Below are 24632 nucleotides of genomic sequence, written 5' to 3' on the forward strand. Positions count from 1 at the left end.
ATATAACAATTCCTAGCGAACAACAATGAGAACCGGATCGTCTAGCCTTCATACTTCACGAGGCGTTTCGTCAAGCGGCTTCCGTCGACTATGACTCAGTGATGCAAGCGCTGCTCCGTAGCCGCGAACCAATTGCAAATTAATTATAATTTTCTAACATTACACGTTTTGTTTTATATAAATTAAAATTTGTTTATTATAATGACAATGGAGGCCAGTCGTGGCGCCAGGACACAAACATGTCACTATAAACGCGACAGATTATGGGTGCGATGCCCACTCGCAGAAATGAAATATTTTATATTTGCTTCGGTTTCGAGGCAAAGTGAGTGAGTTAACATGCAATGCCTTTAGAATTAAACGGAAAGTGTCTTAACACTACGCTACCTCTGCACATGCGGGATAGCTGTCTTGTTTACACTTTTACAGGCACACGCTTGTGCGCCACGACTGGAAGCACGCGAAGAATGAAGCTGCGAAATATAATGACTAATGGCTAACAATTTTCTAAGAGCGCTCTTAATAAAGTAAATAATAGAAAAGTTTTGTTAGTTAATAAATTTTGTTTGAGAAAATAACAATGAAAACGGGTTAAAGGCAGTTTTTTCCTAATTTCTTGCGCACATTCAGCCAAGAGGGATCCAGCTTACCCACCAATAGATAGTCCATTACTGACTCTAGAGTGATTAGGTATTCTGTGTGATACGTCCTTGGCGTCAGAATTTCGTTTTCTAAACTGATTGGTAACACTAACATTTTTTTATAGTTTGCCACAGACAATGCAATCGAAAATGAAATCGATATCGTATTTATGTGATTATAATTTTTTTAATTGCTTCAGTAAACGAATTAATTGCTACGTTTCTATACTTTCTAAGTTTCTGGTATAGTTTTAGTTTTTTTTTATGTTATGTATATATTTTTTTATTATTGTGGCTCAAAATTGTATTCAACATTTAGTTAGCTTCTTTAAAATCAACACAATTTCTTGTTAAATAGTGCGTTAAGGTTTAATGTGAGCGCGGAACAAGAATGTATAATGTACAAACAAATTCCTACATTTTATTATTCCTATTGCTACCTTGAGAGGTGTGTGCTTTTTATGAAATATTTATAACTCATTTTTCTTTGTGAAATTTATTATATTATATTTAGAGTGCACTATGCATTAGTAATTTTACAATCTTCTATGATATATCATAGAAGACATAAATATTTCATTTCCTCGAGTGGGGATCGAACCCACAACCAATCGGTTTACAGTCATACCTTTGTTACCACACGGTTTGTGCCCCTGCGCCACGACTGGCCAACACGTAATGCCTCCAGAATTCGACGGAAAGTGGGGAACGGAGTGTCTTACAGCGTGGAGCTGATATAATTTAAATGATAAACCATCACTAGATTACATTAAGATATCTGACTTAGATACCTACCTACCTTATCATCTTTACTAATTTTATCCTTCTTTAAAAAATAACGGAGCTTGTATTAATTGACTAAATTAAATAAAAATGAACACATTCACATTTAATTTCCAAAAAAAAATTCAAACGTCAAATATTATTCTGAGGAATACAATAACTAAAATCTCACTATACCCAAATGGCGTTCGCAGAAAAATTAATATGTAAACATAACACAATATAATTATTTGTGTCAAAATATCTATTAACTAATAAAATTACCATTTTATGTCCACAAACACTTTGTAAATAGTTTGCTCTTTGACACGAAGTTTCAAAAAATCGACGTTGCTAAATATATCGTAATTTCGACTGAATTATCTGCTGTACATTTATAATATGAAACATATTTACATAACAAACAGTTGTATATGACACAATATTATAATAGTTTCGAAATTGAGATTATTCGTCGATAATGATAATTACTCATCAATTTACTACGTCAATGACATCAGGCAATAAAACACAAGCAAACATTTCCAAAATTTATTGTATTTTAATTATATTTATTAATATGTTTTGTAACATCTTAATTATGAAAATATTAATATTAATTTTTTAATTGATTTTAAATGTTGTTTACATATTTTTTTCTATTTTATGTCTTTTGTTAACAGGAGTTATATTAAAAGAAAATGAAGCTACTGAAAACTATACACAAAGAGGCTATAAAATTATAATGCTCATATGTTGCAAAGGCATCAATCGAAAAAGAATAACCAAGATCACAAGATATGCTATGTTTTGACTGCGCCCGCGCAGAGCTGATAGAAAGTCCAACATTGGTGCGGCTGTCTTCAGTTGTTGACAGAGCGCGGCGAGCACAGAACGTCCCGACGCAAATGTAACCGGTCGAACGCGGGAAATAGTTGCGTCTAAAAATAATTTAATTTAAATTAATAAAAAAAAACTAACTTTAAAATGGGTGTCAGTGCAAGGATTGCTGTCCTGTTTCTATTGATTTCTGCGACGTATGCGGTTCCTACAGGAGATATAATAAGGGCTCCAAAGATCGATGGTATGTTCAGGATAATTTATTTATGCTTTTAAAACATTCCATAGCATAAAAATTTTGCAACAGAATAAAAATTGCTCATTCTAGCAAGTAATGTTTAATTAACATTAATTACCAACATAACATAACACATAGCTGAAAATAAATGGGCCGTGATATGAACTTGAACTGGCCCCTTAAAAAGAAAGGAGAACTTAGTTTGTTGCAAAAAAAATTTTGTAATTGCTTCGAAACAGTTGCGATAAAGTTTACGGGTAATTTTGAATGAAACAGTCTGCGCTATGATTGACAATGACCCACTGCAACACCACGCTCCATTGCACGCAAAAAGTAAAACTATAACCTGAACTCTTTCCTAACAGTTCAACTTCAAGCCACAATAATTGTTTAATAACAATAAAGTCACCATCACGCATCTAAAAATCTATCTTTGATTTCCTTAGTTCAAAAAACTCCAGAATATTGAAACATTCATATTAAAATAAATTATTAGCCAGATATTTTAAACAAATAGATTCATATTTCAAAATTTTAAGCCGAAAAGACCAAACAAAGAATCTTTGGTAGCACAATTGCTAAAATTTTCTCTGTCCAAGGTAAGTCTAATTGCCTAATTGCTTATACCTCAACAATAGAACCCAAGGCTCTAATGCTCAGAACTAGTAAGTTTTTAACAGCATTGTTTAAGTTGTCATTTCAGAACGGAACCGTTCACTTCCGAAGATCGTAGTAAAAGTATCTTAGATATTATAACTAAACATACGATACAATACTATTACTCTAGTGAGGGACACCTCTTTCCATTTTAATTATATATTTTTTTCTGATATAATATTTTATATTATAATAGTGCGACCTATATAGTAAAAATATAATTATCAACCAAAACCCATCGTTTTCACCTTTTTTGTTTTCAAAAATATGAACAGCGTTTATGTAATCTATAGAAAATTTATCGCTTTCGCTGAGGAATTTGCATTGCTGTTAAGAATTACGTAAATGTCATCGATCATTATTATAGGCTCGCCGTTGATCTTCGAATGTTTATTGTAAAGCTTAAACATAAAAAATTGTTCGTTTTATATCACATAAAAATTGACATTATTACATCGTTTTCGTTCGAAACTCTGTATATGTAATATTATATAACGTAGCCATGGGTGTAGGAAGAGGGGGAGCCAGATTGGCCGAGCCCACCCCAGTATAATCCTGTGCCCACCTCATAAATTTTATTTCTAATAAATTTGCCCAGAATTCTGAAAAAAAATAACGTTTACAATGACATATTTGTTGAATGCTACAGTCCAGACCACTAGATTTGTTTACTATTGCGATAAGGCATTAAATTAAAATATATACATTTTCGTTTATATCTAAAGAAGCCCAAAGGAAAGGAATATGACTTATGACCCAAAATGCGAACCGCAATGATTTTAAAACGTCATATAAAACGTACAGTCATTCCACCTCGGTTCATTACCCTAAGAGCTTGCCACAAATATTGACAATACTTCGACTTTTATGATTTTTACTGGTTAAAGAATTTTCAAATAGCCCTTATTAGGGTGCCATATACACATGAAAGTTCCTGCAGTAATTCAGTTATATTGCTTGCGATCCAAAATAATATATTGGTTAATAAAATTTAATAATATATAAAGAAATATCTAATACATGGTAATAAATTGTTTCGTATTTCTTTTCTTTTTTGTATTTCATTTATAATATATTTTTCTTAAATAATAAGAGACTGAAAAAAATTACATGTTGAGTGGGAGAGATATGAGTACCAACATAACGCCACAAAAAAATCGAAATTCGAATATAGGTAGCCCGCGAAAATAAAAAACTCGCGATACCTTTTGTACACACCTCGTACTGTCTCCGTCACGATGACGACAAAACTTCATAATTCTTTTCATGTAAAAACTCCTCGTACAGACAGAAATTAATCTTTACTAAAATTTCATTAAGCAATATCCAAAAAAACCTAATTAACTAAAAATATATGTTTTATCAACATAATCCGTTGACATAATAGTGCAAATGCATTGAATGTCAATATTAAAATAGAAAATAAATAAATAAATTATTCACAACCGTCAAACAGGTGATTTGTTTACATTGCGAAATCAGATAACATTAATACAAATGTACGATACGGCACGTTCTTATCGATGACTCTTCGTTCTTCATTATTTATTAATGTAACACTTATGCAACAATAGCTAATGACATTAATTGTTTCGTTAATTCAATCACAGGAAATCAATTATATATATTACTTTTACTTCATTACTATTCACTTAAACATAAATATATTTTAAAAGTGAGGAACGGACTGTCTTGCCTCTAGGTTCCTTCTGCCTAACCTGCTGTGAGCAGAATACAGCGGGAAGCTGCTTTGATTTTATATATTTTAAACAACGCCATTGTGGAATTGTGCAGTTTCATTTTGTTAACTAAAAGATTACAACTTTATAATTTAACTAGCGGACGCGCGCAGCTTCGCTCGCTTATTTAGGGGTGAATTCTAATAAGCCATGAAACATGTGTTCAATTATATATTTTTAAGTGTCTAAATTTGAAATTTTATAAAAGTCGGTGGCGATTTAAAGATTTTTCCATACAAACTTTCAACCCCTTATTTGCACCCTTAGGGAATGAATTCTAGAAAACCATGAAACACATGTTCAATTAAATATTTTTAAGAGTCTAAATTTCAAATTTTAAAGTAATCGGTGGCGTTTTAAAGATTTTTCCATACAAACTTTCAACCCCTTATTTGCACCCTTAGGGGGAGAATTCTAGAAGACGATGAAATACGTGTTCAATTAAATACTTTTAAAAATCTAAATTTCAAATTTTATAAATATCTGTGCTGATTTAAATTTTTTTCCATACAAACTTTCAACCCTTATTACACCCCTTTAGGGTTAAAATTTTTCAAAATCCCTTCTTAGTGGATGTCCAGATTACGAAAGTAAACATCTGTCCAAATTTAACGTTTCTACGCACAGCGGTTACGCCTGTGCGTGCGTCTTACCTCAGTCAGTGAGGACAAGTCCTTTGATATATATAGATTATATTCTACCTATGTATTTTTATTTCTGCTGCTCAATAATGTGAAACCTTAAAAAATAATTTTATTTTTGTAAATGGTTTTTTGTAAGCGCACAGCGGCCATGGTTATTTTGTGGTCGAGCACTAGTTACGTGATTTCTTTATTTTTATTGAAAGCTTGAAGATTTAGGGTCGTTTGCGCTAAAAAAAATAACTCTATATTTTGTGCACGTCTATATTTTTTACACAATCATTTTATGTAAAAAAATATAGGCGTCTTCTTTAATATCAACACTAGGGATCTACCCCCGTACTCGCTTCGCTTGCTGTAATAATAAAAAAAATCTGAAGGACAACACTTTCCAAATCATCTAGAATCAAAATTTTATTATATAAAAACGATTGATGTGCATAATATAAACATATGTATTCTTAATTTCTTTTAGATTATTAGTGGAGATGACGTTCAAATGTATTGTGGTCAAAAGATTAGAGTAACCTTAGTTTACAAGCATGACTGCATTATTTAACGGCCATGATAAAATTATAAATATAAATCTAATTCTTTTCATCTATCTGCTGACGGTGCTTTATCTGTTATGTCATTTTCGTAACAACATTACATTGCATAAAAGTAATAAATATTTTTAAAGCTAATCTAAGTTATTACATTTGTAATAAGGAAATTGTGATCTAATGATTATGAATATTTTTTGTATGACTAGGACATCTACGTAACTTATCTATAAGAAATGCCTAATTTAAAAAAATATTTTAAACAGAATTAATCGTAAATTACATTTAAATTAATTAATATGCAAATTAAGATATGGCATATTTTACTAATTTAAGCTTAATTAACAATCACTATCTCTACGTAACAACATTCTGTTTTTTAATTATTTTATAAAAAAAAATAACTTTGTTACGCATTGATTTAGGAATGTATCGATTACTCAATCGTATAATAAATGTTACGAAATTAAAAATAAGTTTGACAGTGACGAATTATTTTATGAAACATTAACATACCAGCAGGTCAACAGCCTGACATGTTTAAACATATATATCGTACATAAAGTAAAAATAAATAAATGAATATTAATTCTTTTTATTTATAGGATAGTAAATCGAATATCAAATTAAAAGGTTTTCTTGATCTGGAAGTCGTTGAATTTTGTCAGTTAATACTATCTCGAAATTCAACTAAAAGTTGTAAAAGGAGAGTCTTATCTTAAATTCTCTCTGCCTGCCTCTGATAAACGTGACATACAAGTACGTAGTAAACCGGCCAGTCGTCGCGCAGGGGAATAAAATGTGACTGTAAACGCGACTGGTTGGGGAACGGAGTGTCTTAACACTAGATTCCCTCTACCTACCCTGCTGTGAAGCTGTTTTTTTTGCTATATATTTGTTTTTACTTTAACTTGGAAAGAATTCCCAGGATTTAGATATTTGCAAATATAAAAAAAAAATGACCGATAAAGAAAATGTTGTACCTATATAGGAAATATTTATGACAATCTACAATTAAATAGAAACAGTTAACAAATAACACCAGTCTTAATTCAGAAAAGAAATCTGATTTAAAAAAAATATATATTGACATTACCCAATTATATACCAAAGTAATACTCAATATCCTTTAAGCACAGATACATTGTATTCAAAGTCGGTTTATGCAATATGTAAAGACATCATTTAATATTCAATTAGATTCAATAAACATGAATTTCATGTACCATGAACAATACTATCTGTAGTGTCCTCTAGATAAGGTTATGGAAAGTTCAATGCCTTCATACGTGAAAGTTGCTTATGTAAAACGCCTTGCTAGCTATAGAATACTTTACTCAAATGTCAATCCTAATTTTAATTTCTAGCGTTGAAATTAGATAAATGAAATATTTAAATTTTCATTTCCTCGCTCTAGTAGGTAATGAGGGAAAGTGCGCCGTCGAGTTTTAACACTAGGTTCCCAGGTGCCTTATGCCTACCCCACTTTATACGGGATACAGAGTGAATGAACGTTTAGCACGTTGAAATTAAATATACTTAATTAAATATAAAATATATTATTTTATTTACTTTATTAATGTCTAACTTTTTTTTTATGTCTAACTTGACTGTCGTTTGGTCTTAGTTTAACATGCTGACTTTTAAAAATAATTTAAATTTAAACCAACATTTTGTTAATTTTTTATTATTATTCTTCTAAACTCGTCTGAAATATCGATTTTTTTTAACTTTGTTAATAATGGACACTCCATAGACACAGAGCAAATGGTATTTCCAATGCAATATACCGTTTACTTCGTCTACTCTAGTCGACAATCATAGCAAACGACGGCAATCATCTCAAATGTCATCAAAGGGACGTCAGAACTAATGTATGGGATAACAATAGTTGCAACACAGCACAATGCACTGTCTATGTTGCATTTCACAAGACTTACACACGTCGGCAAGGTTGCCAATAAATTGGCCGATTACAATTACAAAATAGAACATTTTGTCAATTGTCGTAGAAATTGATCTATTAACGTAATTGATAATTCTAGACTATTTCAATTTAATTGCTAAAATATTTCTTTATTTGGCATATGCAGCACATGTAAAGTTTCGATAAGATTTTTTTTTATTTTGTGTAGCCCGCATATATAGGCTATTTTGGGAGAGTCGCGCAGGGCCACAATCGTGTGACTATAAACGCGTCAGGTTGTGGATTCGATTCGCACTCGAGAAAATGAAATATTTAATGTTTTTATTTTCTTCGCCCAAATGATTTGCGATATGTCCATGTGTGTCAACGTATAAATCTCCTGTGCAATCTATCATTACGGTAAGTTACATTTTAAATTAAGTTAACTCGAATATATTATTATTATAAAAAAGGCAAAATTTCAAAATTAAATCGATATTGTTGCCCATTTTGACGTAATACCTTACAAAATATTATATAAGAGAAAGTGGTGAAATAACGCCATAAAACAGTAATATATGGGCACGTCTTTTGTTCTGAACCTTTTTTGTCAACCGGTCGGTATTCAATTTCACACTACCATTTTCGTCAATACAATAGCTTATTCATGAGTTGTTCAATTTCATTTTTATTACGTGTCCATAAGTTTCAACTTTTAAATAAAACAATTAAAATGTCACGAAATCATTACATTATAATGTATGGTTCATTTTTTATCTGTGCTCATCAACAGGTCATTTATTTATTTTTTTAAATGTTTGCGGTAGTGTGTATGTACATATATGCACTGTCCATTCAACTTAATTGTCATACACAAAACTCTTCCTGGTCTTTTAATTGTTTGAACACGGATTGTTACAAAATAAGAAAAAAATCATATACGAATATATTAATTAATATTCGATATTTTGTAATTTATAAAAATCGCATTGTATTTATAAGTGTAAAATTTAAATAAAACGTTATAGAAATTTATATTGATATCATGTTATTTCAACACCAGCTGATGTAATTTAAAAACATTTACACGACAAAAAACGTGACCATAGAGTCTCGAGAACAATAATAACTATGATTTGCCAAAATCTCATTAGACGTTTGACTCGTAACGGAATATACCATTCAATTGTCTATAATATTGTAATTTCTAAATTAGTTACAGAAGGTCAAGATTCATACTATACAATTTATCAGTAAATTACAATTTATGAAACTACGTAATTCTTGCATATATAAGATTGTTAAGAGAAAACAATGTCAACGTTCCTTTATTAAATAATTTTATAATAATAGTAATTTAAACTTTGCATTTATTAATAAAATTTGAATTGAATTCAACTATTATTAAATATAAAGCAATTAAATATATGTATATATGTATGTATAAATACAATAATACATCGGTATCGTGTCGAGAACGCCCCACAACCTTTGCAATAGTTCGCGCAACAATTGCGAACGCGCATTATTGTAATTATATTAAACGCTTGTGGATATTTATAAAGTGAATGTTTCTTTAGAAAAATGTTAAGAAAGGCTGTTATTTGGGAACATTAATATTTAGCAATTGATAGTAGTACGTCAACTCTTATAGATGTAGGTATATGATCTTATGATGTTAGGGTAGAGATATAGAATTCAAATTCTTAAATAATATCCTTACAGATTACTATTTTAAAGACAATAAGAACTTTGAACATCAGGATCTAACTGCCTAGAAAGAGGCTTAAAGTTAATTTGGACGTTGTAGAAATATTTGTGTTTTTTTTCTATAATTAAATAAAAGATTTCCGCCTGTTTACATAAGAAGTATCAAAGGTTCATTTTTAAAAATGGCATTGTGTCGGTATCGATAGAGAGAGCTCGGATAGTATAGGCAAGTTATGAACACTTTTACAGCTACATTAAAGTCGCGAATCCTCATTCTACAACGAAAGGCTCCCGGCATCCGCACGACCAAAATTCATGACATGTAGTTTTTTCTCTAATAATTTTTTTCTTTACTTATTTGTATTTTTAACCAACTTCTGTAAAAGGATGATATATCAATTCGACTGTATTTTTTTATGTTTGTTACCTCAGAATTTTTGACTGGAAAATATTACGAAATTCACAATATATCTTTATTAACAAAATAAAGATAAAACACATTTTACACATCCTTATTGCGTGTACCCATGTTTTCATTTTTTGTCACTTCACTGGTAATGGTTATCATTATTAATACAAGTTTCTCATTATGTAACCGTGAATAAAAAACTTATTGAGCAACAATTAATAAACATTTGGTATCCATAAATAATAAGGTTTGTCAACGATGAAAATGACGTTTTTTAGTTTTAGAGTACTTTCACAGAAAATCCGAAAAGTGAATATTTAAAGGGATTTTATAGAAAAAAATAATAAGAAACTTTTATTTATAGTTGATACAAAACGACAGCATATATCCGCAAACTCTAATTTGATTAAAATTAATTTAAGCAACATAATCATCTATTGATTACATTCACTCAAAATGCAAAAATAAATTGTAAATTGCGTAATATGATCTAAAAACGGATCATAATTTAATTTTTATCTTCCAAGACGAACTAGACAAATGCCGGAACGCTATAAACTAATAGCTTGACCCCTGACCAATAAAACCCAGTTAAATAAATATTGTAAAACTTGTGTAACGCTTTGTTACCTAATTGTATTTCTCTATATCTTTTTATATGTATACTTCTTTAACCCAAACATATTGTGTGTGTATATGTTTCTTAATATTTAAATCATTTGTCAAACCTTTTTCTTCTTTTTAATTTAGAGATTTATAAAAAACTAGCGGACGCGCGCAGCTTCGCTTACGTATTTAGGGGTGAATTCTAATAAACCATGAAACATGTGTTCAATTAAATATTTTTAAGTCTAAATTTCAAATTTTATAAAAATCGGTGGTGATTTAAGAATTTTTCCATACAAACTTTCAACCCCTTATTTGCACCCTTATGGAAAGAATTCTAGAAAACCATGAAACACGTGTTCAATTAAATACTTTTAAGAGTCTGAATTTCAAATTTTATAAGAATTGGTGCCGATTTAATTTTTTTTCCATACTAACTTTCAACTCCTATTTTACTCATTTAGGGTTAAAATTTTTCAAAATCCCTTCTTAGTGGATGTCCAGATTACGAAAGTAAACATCTGTCCAAATTTCACGTTTCTACCATCAGCGGTTACGGCTGTGCGTGCGTCTTACCTCAGTCAGTGAGGACAAGTCCTTTTATATATATAGATTATTACCTGCACTTGGGTACAATATCATAAAAGATTCAAACTAATGATCTCATATAAAAATTATACATTTCTCATTATATAAAAAATGGTTTTCCGGCAATAAGGAAAACAATAAAAAGCTCACTTTCTATAACCATGATGCTCGTTCTGGAAAATGATAGCGTGCATGCAATAGAGTAATGCATTTAAGTATCTAGATATAAATAATTATATTAACAATCAACCATACGAGTACTTTCACTTCTTAGTTTATTTTACACATTTCATATGAAGAATTAATACAGATATATTTTAATTTACAATTTTACACTTATTAGGTACTTAAATAGTTTCGATATTTTCGGTGACACAGTTATATTTTTTTAGTTTCACGCTGACCACAGGGTAGACAAAGGGAATTTAGTATTAAAACTGTTCCCCACTTTCCGCACAATTGTTTGCACATTTCTCACATTGCGTCTTGTGTGGCGTTGCTCAACGTCGCGCTTTATATATTTACCAGAGTAAAGAAATGAAAATATTTCATATCCTCGAGTGAGAATTGAACCCACAACCGACACGTTACCTTCTAATTAAATTAGTTAACAATGCTTTACACTAGTAAAATTTCGGTGTTCTCCGTTAGAAGGCTACAAAAAATAGTATTGGCTTACTTTCACTAAATATTTATTCATATAAACATTGATAGTTCAATCGATTCAAATCTAATGTTTTGATGATCTGACATTTGATACAATTGAAGTAGGTCAAGATTAATCGAATATCATCAGCGGCCTTATGATCTTATTGCTGTCAATACAATCAATTAACGATTTACAAGTTTTTAGTCTGGCTTTAAATTTCAATTAATTTCAAGTTTCATTAGCAGAATAAATATAAACTGTTTTAATGATTATAGATTCATTAATATGTTATAAGTATTAATTGTTATAAGTAGTTATTTTCAGTTTAGTTTAGTTCGTTTTTCTCTCAGTTTCACGTTTTATCCCGCATAAAGCGAGCTAGGCACAAAAAGAGAAACTAGTGTTAAGACTCTCTATTCTCTCTCTTAATCCAGCAATCATTGCGTTTACTATTCATGTTAATATTTTTATTTTAAAATGCATACTAGATAATGCAAATGCAGTATAATAAATATAAAAATATCTATAGCATTTTTTTAAATAAATACTTAATATTACTTTTAATAAAGAGACGAAAAAGAAAAAGCGAAATAAACAAGAAATATACATTAATATAAATAACTCATCGCTGTTACATGAAAGATATATGACCGTATTTTTGTAAACTTCCCTAAACATTTTTCTCTTCTTTTGTTAGTGTTTGTTTTATTTCAAACATTTCATAAGGTATGTCAATAATAAGTTATGTCAAGATAAAGAATGAAGCGATATTGCTACAAAATACATAAATCTTGTATTGAATTGGCTGAAACTTTAGCTAACAATGTATGCATATTGTCTTTAAACCTATAATGGTATTACAAAAGTAGTGTAGATAAGAAAACAAATATTTGTATAGTAGATACATACGGGCGTAGCCGCGTGCGGGACGCTAGCGTTTAAAATATATTATAAAGATATATTGACCTGGTTCCCTTAATAGTGAAAGAACTAATGGTTCGATTTGAACATTTTTGGATAGTCCATTTATCGAGGATCTGTAGTATATGCAGTGATCTGTTCTGTTTTTTCTTTTTCATTTTATAGCTTTTAGTCGTGCCAGTTGACCACAGTTACAGAGGAAAACATTAATAAAAAAGAGACCGAAGTTTTTATTAATGTGATCATATTTTTGATTTAAAATAAAATAGTTATACAAATGACATTGAAATATAAAAAAAATATATATGAAAGTAAAAAATCATGATCGAACTTAAGATTAATGCACCGTAACATAAATATTAATATATATCCTAAAGTCTCAGTGAAACCGTAGCTTATGCGAAAGTGAAACTTGGAATGTATAATGAGAGCTGGACACGAAACGATGTCGCGGATTACATAATCGATGTATCGCATCAGCACATACGAGATGCATGTTCTATACAGGCCGAATCGTCTTTCCGGGAAATCGATTGTGATTCTTATAGTGCACATCACTATATACTGTGCGTAAGGCGTAATGCAGCATGTAGAAATATTTCGCCTCAATTTAAAGACATTGAGTTCTATTGCTTCATATGCTATAATGATATTGCTGTAACGGTAATAGCCATGTTTCACAAATTGTCATATTCTTCGCAAGTTAATAACGAAGTGTTAGGCATAACGCTTTCATTCTTATGTATTTTACTGTGATATACATAAAATAAACATTAAATAACATGACTTGTCTTTTAAGTAATTTAAACAAAATTACATAATTTTGAGTACTTATATTATTAGAAATTTACTTATTTTAAGCAATACATAAAAAAATCACGTAAATAAAATCATACTATACTACCTGTTTTATAATTCTCATTTATTATATTAATTGCCATGTTCACTAACAATTTAATAAAAAAATAAAGAAAAAAATCTTTAAAACATTTAGAATAATTAAATACTAAATTGAGCCTACCTCGCATGTAGAAACGAGTACTATTTCAAGGCTTAGCAACTTTTAATTACAAGAAGATTGCGTAGGCATAAAACAAGCATCCCATGTAGCACATCCTACGTTGAATATAAAATAATTGTTTATTATTATAAGGAATGTTTACACAGCTTGCTTGCTAAGCGACATTGACATAACCATGACCAATTCTATCAATCATTGCAACGGCCTTTGAAGCTTTGTTAATCGTTTTGGCGGCAAAGGAATTTTGTTGATTATATAATATAATGGCAACAAATATTTCTCTTATAAAACCCATTAATTATAAAGCAAACGAATATGAATAAAATATTGGCTATTATAGATATTTCACATGCATGTGATGATCACACTTCTATTATGGATTTGAAATTTATTTTATACTATTTTTTGTATTTTTTAGGAAGGTTGGCAGATAGAACCGATGAAATACTAAGTTTTCCTCTAAATCTGCTTAATTGGACGACGCATTTTAGAACTACCATAGCGAGGAAATGATCGAACCCACGATTAACCCGGTTCCAGTCAGGCGCTCTCACTGCACCAAGATTGCCTGTAAATGATAAAATGTATTTTTAACCGACTTCTGTAAGAAAAGGAGGTTATCAATTCGACTGTATTTTTTTTTTTTTTTTATTTTTTTTTTATGTTTGTTACCTCATAACTTTTAACTGGGTGAACCGATTTTGATAATTTTTTTTTTATTTGAAAGGTATAGCTTCCCGAATGGTCCCATTTTTTTGTGGTCCATGTCTGACAATGGTATCCATTAGAAAATCACATAAGTCTTAAATTTGCATTAGGCATGTGCGCGACTAATAGCCGAATAACTCAATGTCGCGCCAACCGATTTTGATGATTCTTTTTTTATTTGAAAGAATACACTTCAAGGATAATTTGGTGAAAGTTTGGTTAGGTTTCGATTACGAAATCCGGAGAAAATTGAGAAAGTTTGTTTTTTTTGGTAAAAAATTGATTATACTGTAATAGTCACAAGCACAAACTTTTTAAATTGATGTCAGAAGTGAGATTCCTGATCGTTGCATTTCTTTTCAACCAACCTCAAAAAAGAGGATGTTCTCATTTTCAACCAACTTCAAAAAAGGGAGATTCCCAATTCGCCCGAATACTTTTTATGTGTGTTCTTGTCAATATACCAAAATGTTACTTTGCACAAAAATAATACCTAATTAAATGAAGTTTTACATGGGACAACCACAACCACTCGTTGACAACCACTACCACCACTATCACCACTCGTTTAAGAAGCATCATTTTAAGATCTACCCATCACTTAAAATCGTAAAATAAATTAATTTTTAACAAAAACAAAAACCGACTTCTAACAATGAACTAAAAAGTGAAAATAATTTTACAAAGATTTTATAATTTTGAAGTCGGTGTCAATCTAATGCTACAACACCTTTACTACAATATCTAATTACTAAGCCTGTTTGTTCTACTTGGCACCGACTTCAAAATTATAAAATCTTTGTAAAATTATTTTTCACTTTTTAGTTCATTGTTAGAAGTCGGTTTTTGTTTTTGTTAAAAATTAATTTATAATACATAATGCCATTAGATACTAAAATATTTTTTTTGATTCGATCACCTATAATGTAAATAATAATTAATTACCAAGTTAACACGTTTAGCTCTCTTTGTGTTAGATAATTACATCCGCTAATAAGATACTGTCAAGAGACTTCTCAGAAGGCTGAGAGCTTCAAACATGATTTTTATCTTATACCTAAATTGCATAAGAATTGGCGGAAATAGCTAGAATTCATATAGATAAACGCATCTTTGTTAATTAAACTAATAGATAAATCTGGTTTACCTTTTGTATAGTGAATAAGTAACGCATTAATCTTGTTCGTATTTCAAGGCTCGCAACTTCTCTCTCCTTTATTGGCTTACATAATTTGTAATTACTTTTCAAGTAGTCTCGCAACTAATTCTTCCTACATCTCGTTAACTTAGAACATTTCCGCTTTTCACTCATTTAATAAAACTCGTAAAATTTTATTTTAGTTAATAATAGTTACGAGATGCTTACACGCACTTTAGAAATTCTTTTTGGTAAAGAGAGTACAAATTTATTGCATTCTCTCGTAAGTTTAATTCTCTCCATCTCTACTTCTTGCGCAGGCGCTTGAAGCTTTTTTTTTAGTGTCAATAATGTGTGGTGAAAAACCTTGCGCTTTAATAAACACCACAAATACCTAAGTACCTAAGATTCAGAGGGTAAGATCCAGGAATTCAATATAATATTATATTTCTTTTTTAAAAATGTTTTATTGCAAATGTACGTATCTGCAACTTTAACCATAAATCCTCATCGACTTTGTAAATTACTTTTGCTTTTACAATTCAAAGGTCCATCGTACACAGTGTGATTGTAATTTTAATGATAGTGCAATACTCTTCATTAAAATTGATATTTTCCTTACGTCTTAATCACGAATACAGTATTTATATAAATAATAACATCTGTTTCATCCTTCATTGAAAATTCGTGCTTCAATCTTTAGACTGTCAGTCACGTTTCAAATAAATGTAAAATAATTTTAGGTGACGGTTTGACTTAACAGTTATTTATTATTACTAATATTAAATCTTAATGAAATAGTTACGGAAATTATAGATACTTGTATAAAGTGAGTATTTGACAAAGTGTATTAACAGTGATAACTGCATTACATTCTACGTTTTTTTCTAACATGAAGGAGTTATGAGAATGTTTAAGGAGATGAAGACTATTTTCTTTTTTTACTTTTAGTCCGTAAATGTTACAATTTTAGTTGTTTTTTTTTATTGCTTTATTAGCTATTATAATAATAGTTTTGCTTACAAAAATTAACAATCATTCCTATTATTGCTATTTCGGGACGTCTGTTTTCATAGACAGACTTTATATAATAGGTATGTAATATGGACATATAGGTATGGTAGTTTATAAAAAAAATGTGAAGTATTTGCAAAAAATTTAGCGATAATAATCCAATAACCCTCGAACATTCCCGTATAGCTCCTTCAACACTAATACACAAAAAAGATTAAGCATTGCTCATATCGCTATGAATTTTTGAAGGCTATGGCTAGACTATTATATATATGGAAATGGTAAACGGACAAGACTATTCATATATACGAGAAAACCGTATTACCAGATTTATTACATAAAGTAAAATGTGGGAGAATGAACTCGGTGATCAATTTAATTGAGCGGAAGATAGTAAAAATGAACAATACGCTAGCAATCAATTGTGTAACTGAATAAAATTTATCGTGCTTGTAAAATATATTACCTTTATATTACCCATAATAGTAATAATTATAAGTATTGAGCTATAACGACCTCCATCTCGATTAAATAAGATGATAGTAAAGCATAACTGCTGCAATTTAATACTTTTGGCACACATTTTATTTATTGAATATATCTATTAGTTTTATTTTCTTCCATTCTCTTCACCCACAAATCATTTTTTTAATTACTATTAATGGTTGCATAATGCTATTAAGAGGTATTTTTCTTTTCTTCTTCAGTCTTATGAAGACAGTTGTGTTAACTTGCAAATATTTTGTTAATTTCAAAGCAACATAGCCGCTGTTGCAAAATTAGCAATATTTTGCATAAAAACACAAAATATATGAAAATGATAAATATATGTTTACAATATTTATTTACAACATTTAAATCAGTACGTAGGTAGTAATTATATAATTTTAATTTTTACTTACGTAGTATCCATGACAATGTAGGTATATTATTTGCTTCTTTATTCATAATATGTATGAACTTTACGATCTAGAGAGCTATAAAATGTGATACAGTCATTAAGGAAATATATAAAGTGTAAGCTCTTCGGATATTCCTTCGTTACAGTAATAAGCTCGATATATTAATGGTTGTATTAAATTATACGCGAGAAAAAATATAATAGTACATTTATAATGAAATTAAAACTTTTCTGTACTAAGATACCTTATATACTAATAAATGATGAGTAATGCACATTTCCAAATTTCTAACGGAATACGTCGTGGTCTTTACTTCTTTAAAAGTATGCGGTTTTACGCGGGAAGCACTTCGTGACAATAGAGTTGCGAAACCGGACTGTTAATTATATATTTTTCGCAATTTCTTTTAGCAACTGCTTGAAATATTTAAATATAATAAACTTTGACCCCATTTCTTATTCGTGTATTTAATTATTTATGCAAAGTTATAAATATTAAATATTGTCTGTTGGTATTGCAATAACTCTCTCAATATTAATACAAAACCTGAAAGTAAACAGTGGCTAAAAATGGAACAATCACTTATCTTTACACATATGTAACTTCTTATTTAAATTGAATACTATATATTATTTATTTTGTCCTTGCTTTCTATGTAAGAAAAAAATAAAAATCTTTCGGTTTTCTATAATAAAATTAGTATAGACTTGTGATCCTTTCTTTTTGTTAAGTTCACCGTCTACAACTCTACACATTATTATTATTCTATATTTGTAGTTGGTAATTTGTATGCTCGAAAGCTTTTTAACAAAATAATTCATGTATTCGAATCACTAAGTAACTGATGTGCATGGCGATTACTTTGAAATTGTGTAACTCTTACATCCAATAAATTTCGTAATCCTGGCAATTGTAACAACATATATATGTACATCTTCACGCATCTTCTATGTCATGCAGGTAAAGCTATGAAATATTTCCACTCGAAGATATGGAATATTTACTTATTATATTATATTTATATTTCCATTTCTTCGCTCTGGAGTCGAGGAAAGCGCGGCGTTGAGTTCCGCCACTCAACAGGAAATGCCTCCAGAATTCGGCGAAAAGTGGGGAACGCAACTTTTAGCCATATTTCAAGGCATTGCATGTTAAGTCGTATGTGTATTTTGTTTCGCTTGAAATGGAAAGGAACATACGTTTTCAAAAGTTTAAGTAAAAGTGTATATAAGTTACGTCAGAAGTATTTTAAATTAAATTTTGTTTTATCTAATATTAAAATATGGAAGAAGAAGCATTTAATCAATTCTTATTTTGCAAACTCATGTTTAATAATAAAGCTTGAGGCTTCATTTGGCTTAAAAGCTTTATCATATGCATGAGTATTACGACCAGATATGATCTCGTATGGTAAATATTTTAATATTATGTATTGAATTGTGATGATCATGGTGAGAATAATAGCTAACACTGCGTACTGCACAGTATTTGTTCCTATTTATTTAGTATATAAAAGGTTTTTTTTATTAATAGTATTACGTCTTTATTATATATTTTTTAATATTTTTGAATATAAAGGCGTGTAAAATTTATGTTTTAAAATATCTTCGTTAACCATTATATTTTATTATAGTGAAGCATGCTGTAGAAATTAACACTTCCGTTTACACACACTAACAATAAAGTGAGACTTTAAGCGTTAGTCAAAATAAATAGACTTTATTGTAGGATTCGGTAACGTGAGAAGTGACATACTTCTCATACGGAACTTCAAAGAAATAGAGTTATATGTAGGTTCTTATATAGCAGTGTTAATTATATGTTAATATTATAATTATATTATATAAATTACGTAACAAGCTTTTCTTTAATTATTGTATTTTTTGTGTAGCGTTTTAAATTATAAAACATCTTTTTTTACTTTGATACTATGTGCATATTTTAAATATATGAATATTCCTCTTGAATCTTTGTATCTGCTAGGGAAAACTGCATTAAAATCTGTAGCGTAGTTTGCAAGTAGTAGAGTTGGGTAGTTAATTGCCTTTAAGCTATGTAAAGAAATATAAATACACGTTAAACATAAACTAAAAAAAACACATGTAGGTCAAAATGCTAAACATACTTCAAATATTAACACACAAGTGCAATAAACTCTATAGTGCCAATGATCGCTAATAAAGCAATCATACTGAGATGTGACTCATTGTTTGTTAAGGAAACATTGCATCAAACATTGAGGGATAACAATCTAACTGTATAGCAGACCGCTATGACCTGAACCTAATAAAAACTTGTAGGTGCTTTTTTCATACAAAAGCAATACTTTTCTTTGCCGTTTCGTTACATTTCTGACATTAACAAATATTGTTTACTCATAGTTGCGGAATACTCCATTATCATTCATTATATAAATGTAAGAAACAACGAATATATATAAATTTTCTAAAATTGCTGCAGTCGAATAAAAATAAGCCACAAACGGACAGGCTCTTATACTGTACTTTTAATTTACACAACATTCTCTAACGTTATATACAAACAGTGTCAGAAATCTTTTATGTGTATTATGCCGTTGTATAAAATTATGATTTACTGTTAGTATAAGACATATCGACATATATTTTATGTAAGCACAGTTAATGCTATATACATATTTATGATGTAAATATAATATTTAGTTGATTATTTAAATAGCTAACAAATACTGAATTTAAAAAATCGGAAGTCAATAAATGTTTTTAACTTTCTTTAATAATAAAACAGTTATAATTTCGTACATTAGTAATAATTTTATAAAATTAATAATACACACTATAGCTTTCGTGTTCACATTAATTAAATTAACTTAGAATACCTTTAAGTTTATTTCCCAACAGAAACTAGAAACATAGATGCGTTTATTAATGTGTCCTTTGGAGTTTGAAGTGTTCCCATTCTCACTACCGTGCATCTGCGCCGCCATTGTTCTGTTCGGTCAAGGCCATACGCGGGCTTTTACTTATGCTGTATTATCTGTGCGATTTGCTATACATAAATCATAGTTCGCGCCAATTCCCCGTACTTATGTTTTTTAACACACTGAATAAATTATTTTTTGCGATGTATATAAAGTTAATGTTAAGTATAGATACTTTTAAAATAGTTTTAATAGATAATTTCATAATTAAACAATTAACTTGATTATTACCCATGACGCCTTTGTTTACCATATTCAAGGTAATAATGTAAATTTCATGTAGGTACATATATATGAGATGGCAGTGTTTTTATAAAAATAAATCTATGAAAGATATACTAGATAATCGTTATAAAATAAAAAATATTTCTTCTTATTTTTTATAATAAAAAATATTGTATATATAGATATATATAAAAAATTGCCGATATATATTTATTATTGAAAGTAGTGTAATATTCAGTTCAAGGTTATAGTGGGCAAAAAAAAATACTACGTCAAATATCTTGTTCGCTATGTCGCACTCGTTATACTACAGTACCGCAATCACTTTTCTCGTCGTCGTCTGTTACAAATATATATGTAAATTACATATGCATATCTGGTTTAAAGCGTTCATAAGCTGCGAAATAATATCAACCTACCAAAAAGGTAACGTTTTGTAATTGAGCTGATTTGTACAGTGTCGTCTAGTCTACTACTTAAAATAAAAAAAAACCCATCGAGGGCTCCGTACCAATTTCATGATAATAGTGATAAACTTAAGTTTGTATGAGTTATAAGTTTACAGTGGTTATTTTGTTCATATATCTATAAATTACCAATTTTCACACAACCAGATAGACAAACGGATAACAAAATTACCCTATAAGTTCTGATTTTATTTTGTGTTACGAACTCTAGAAATTATTTATTTTATCATTTTCTTTCTAGAACCTAATATCAAAAAAATATTCGTATCTTTTTGATATTTTTTTAATTATTTGAAATATATTTTTTTACAATAATACCATTATAGAAAATACAACAATGAGTATATTCAGTATAATAGTTACTAATAATTTACACCTCTTACGATTTTCGTGTAAAATTAAACCCATGTTTCACAAACTCGTGTGCGGTTACCCGAATTTCAAACCTGATTTACACTTTTCGTCACGATTATACTTTCAAGACTGAGCAACACACGTAGAACGTGGTTAATAAAATAATTTGTATTTGCAAAACACAATCATCAATTGTGTGGATAACACATTGGGATTAGATTAGGCAAATATTTGTAATAATAAACTTAGTGAGGTTATAATCTTTCAATTTCTTTTGAGAAGTGAGTGCTCGAGCACCGTTATTTACTTTGTAAGTGATATTATCTAGACATAAAGTATTAAAAATAAACAATAACAGACATCAATAAAAAAAACCATTAAAACTATTGCTTTTTTAATTTTTCTAATAACTGATTTTGCTGTTTTTCTTTTTTATAATTTCTCAGTGGGTAATGGACTTAAATAATGATTCTTATTTAAATAAATTTAAATAAAAAATATTTATAATTCTACTCTATGTACACAGCCAACGAGAAGCTAGTATTTAACATTCAAATACGCAGTTCATGGTTGGTTCAGGACAATAAGATACAAAATCAGATATGGGTGCAAATGTTACATTATGTACCTACTTTGCGTCAATTAGCTTTGTATATTTTGACTTTGTATGCCTATCTTAGTAGCACGGTAACAAGGTAAATAATTATACACATAAACACTAATTATTTTCGTTTAACCGCTCTGTTAGACAAAGCGCAGCGTTTAGTTCCGACACTCAACACGTTCAATGTCTCGAAAATTGTTCGAAAAATGAGGAACTGGGTGTCGTAACACTGGGGTCTTTCTTATCGTCTCAATTCGCAAACATAACTTTTTTTATAAGGCGATTGAAATAAAACAAACACTATATGTTAAAACTAAAAGTTAGGTTCTATTACTAACGTAATTAAATACTACCAAAAACATTTTTTTTATATATCTTCCACGTACAGACACCGATCCGTTACAATTTTTTTTACAAATATAGATTTATAACCAACAAAACAACAAGCATCTCGAGTGTGATCACCCAGTTTATGCAATATTTTTAAACTCTATTGTTAGTCCGTAAAATCTCCAAAACAATGAACGAACCTTGATTGGATGTAGAAACGATTTCTAAGTATCCATGTAATAATTAACCTTTTTTAATGTTTACAAAGTTATGAAAATCCGAGGTGAAGTCAATTATATTTATTTTCATCCTTCAAGTGGCGCTCGGCCAACTGAAACTAATGCGTATTACAAGTTGGTTTTCTGCAAGTAAAAAATAAATAACTATATTTTTCTCAAGAAAATAAACTATTAATTATATATTTCAATTAATGATTGATTTTCTCGATTTTTTATACGTTTATAATTAAATTCTAATTTATACATATAGCTAGTTAATCATAATAAACTTAATTAAAGTTGTAATTAAATTCTTAATAAACAATAATGTATATAGAAAAAGTTTAAAATTTAACGAAAGAAAACAAAATTGTCAGGGTACAGTGTATTTACTACTGATTAACTAAGGAGACTCGTGTATAATTGCAATTTTAATTATTTTTGATGTGATATTGTCTTGTAAGTTAATGAACGCCAGCTGCACGTATGAAATAGCATGACTAATTGTCACGTTCCACCTGAGCCGAGCGTGCAAGCGAAAGGAACAAGCGATAGAGAGACGCAAACAATCGACTTGAGACGCATCTATCCATACATTGTTATTTGTGATTTATTTCTAAAATTTAAGTAAAAAGATATTTCAATTAACGAGTGCAAATTAATGTTAATTTATAAAAAAAATATATAATTTTCAATGAATTCTTTGTTTTATACAAAATCTTGATAATTTAGCGATAATTATTTTCCATATTTTTTTTCCTAATTTGCTTTCTTATGACGCTATCATGTAAAGTTATCTTTTTTATTTAGAAGAACAAAATGAAGCAATTTTTTAAAATCGAATCTTCATCGCCCAAAATATATAGTATTGACCTTTTGACCCAACATGGTGCAGTTTATGAATTTGTGAGCAACAAAGAGGCTTGAGGCGTGATCTTCTTGACATTCAGTACTCGGTGACCTACATATGTATATACTCTACATTCCTACACCAATAATATTATTTTCGTTCTTTTCCACCTCCACATGTTGGCTGCTTATAAGGCTAACGCACCGAAAAACATTTATTATTCTCTTCAAAATAAACCTATATTCAGATATACTACCTGTTAACTCGAATATTGTAATTTATATTAGACTAGCGGACGCGCACAGCTTCGCTTGCGTATTTAAGGGTGAATTATAATAACCCATGAAACATGTGTTCAATGAAATATTTTTAAGAGTCTAAATTTCAAATTCTATAAAAATTGGTGGTGATTTAAAGATTTTTCCATACAAACTTTCAACCCCTTATTTGCACCCTTAGAGGGTGAATTCTAGAAAACCATGAAACATATGTTCAATTAAATATTTTTAAGAGTCTAAATATCAAATTTTATAAAAATCGGTGACGATTTAAAAAAACCTATACAAATATTCAACCCCTTATTTGCTCCCTTAGGGGGAGAATTCTAGAAAACGATGAAACACGTGTTCAATTAAATACTTTTAAAGATCTAAATTTCAAATTTTGTAGAAATCGGTGCCGATTTAAATTTTTTTCCATACAAACTTTGAACCCTTATTTCACCCTTTAGGGTTAAAATTTTTCAAAATCCCTTCTTAGTGGATGTCCAGATTACAAAAGTAAACTTATGTCCAAATTTCATGTTTCTACCATCAGCGGTTACGGCTGTGCGTGCGTCTTACCTCAGTCAGTGAGGACAAGTCCTTTTATATATATAGATTAGACTAGTGGACCCGAACGGGGCTCCGCCCACTTGAACTGTACGAATATTTATTAAATATATTTATTAAATTATTTTCAGTTTTCAATAGAGAGATGCGTTAAGCAAAC

General features: G+C 29.5%; 1 protein-coding gene across 1 annotated transcript in view; it reads left to right on the forward strand.

Moving 5' to 3' along the window:
• The first annotated feature begins 2250 nt into the window (after positions 1 to 2250).
• The window catches only part of LOC146529195 (uncharacterized), a 34760-nt gene continuing 12378 nt past the window's right edge, over positions 2251 to 24632 (forward strand). The window contains exon 1 of the mRNA XM_085202207.1: positions 2251 to 2487. Within this exon, the coding sequence (XP_085058333.1) occupies positions 2391 to 2487 (97 nt within the window). The 5' untranslated portion in view covers positions 2251 to 2390. The remainder of the gene's footprint in view (positions 2488 to 24632) is intronic.

This window comes from Heliconius melpomene, chromosome 18 (genome assembly GCF_056956725.1).
Source record: "Heliconius melpomene rosina isolate 202511_hmr_F chromosome 18, ASM5695672v1, whole genome shotgun sequence".
Lineage (NCBI taxonomy): Eukaryota > Metazoa > Arthropoda > Insecta > Lepidoptera > Nymphalidae > Heliconius > Heliconius melpomene.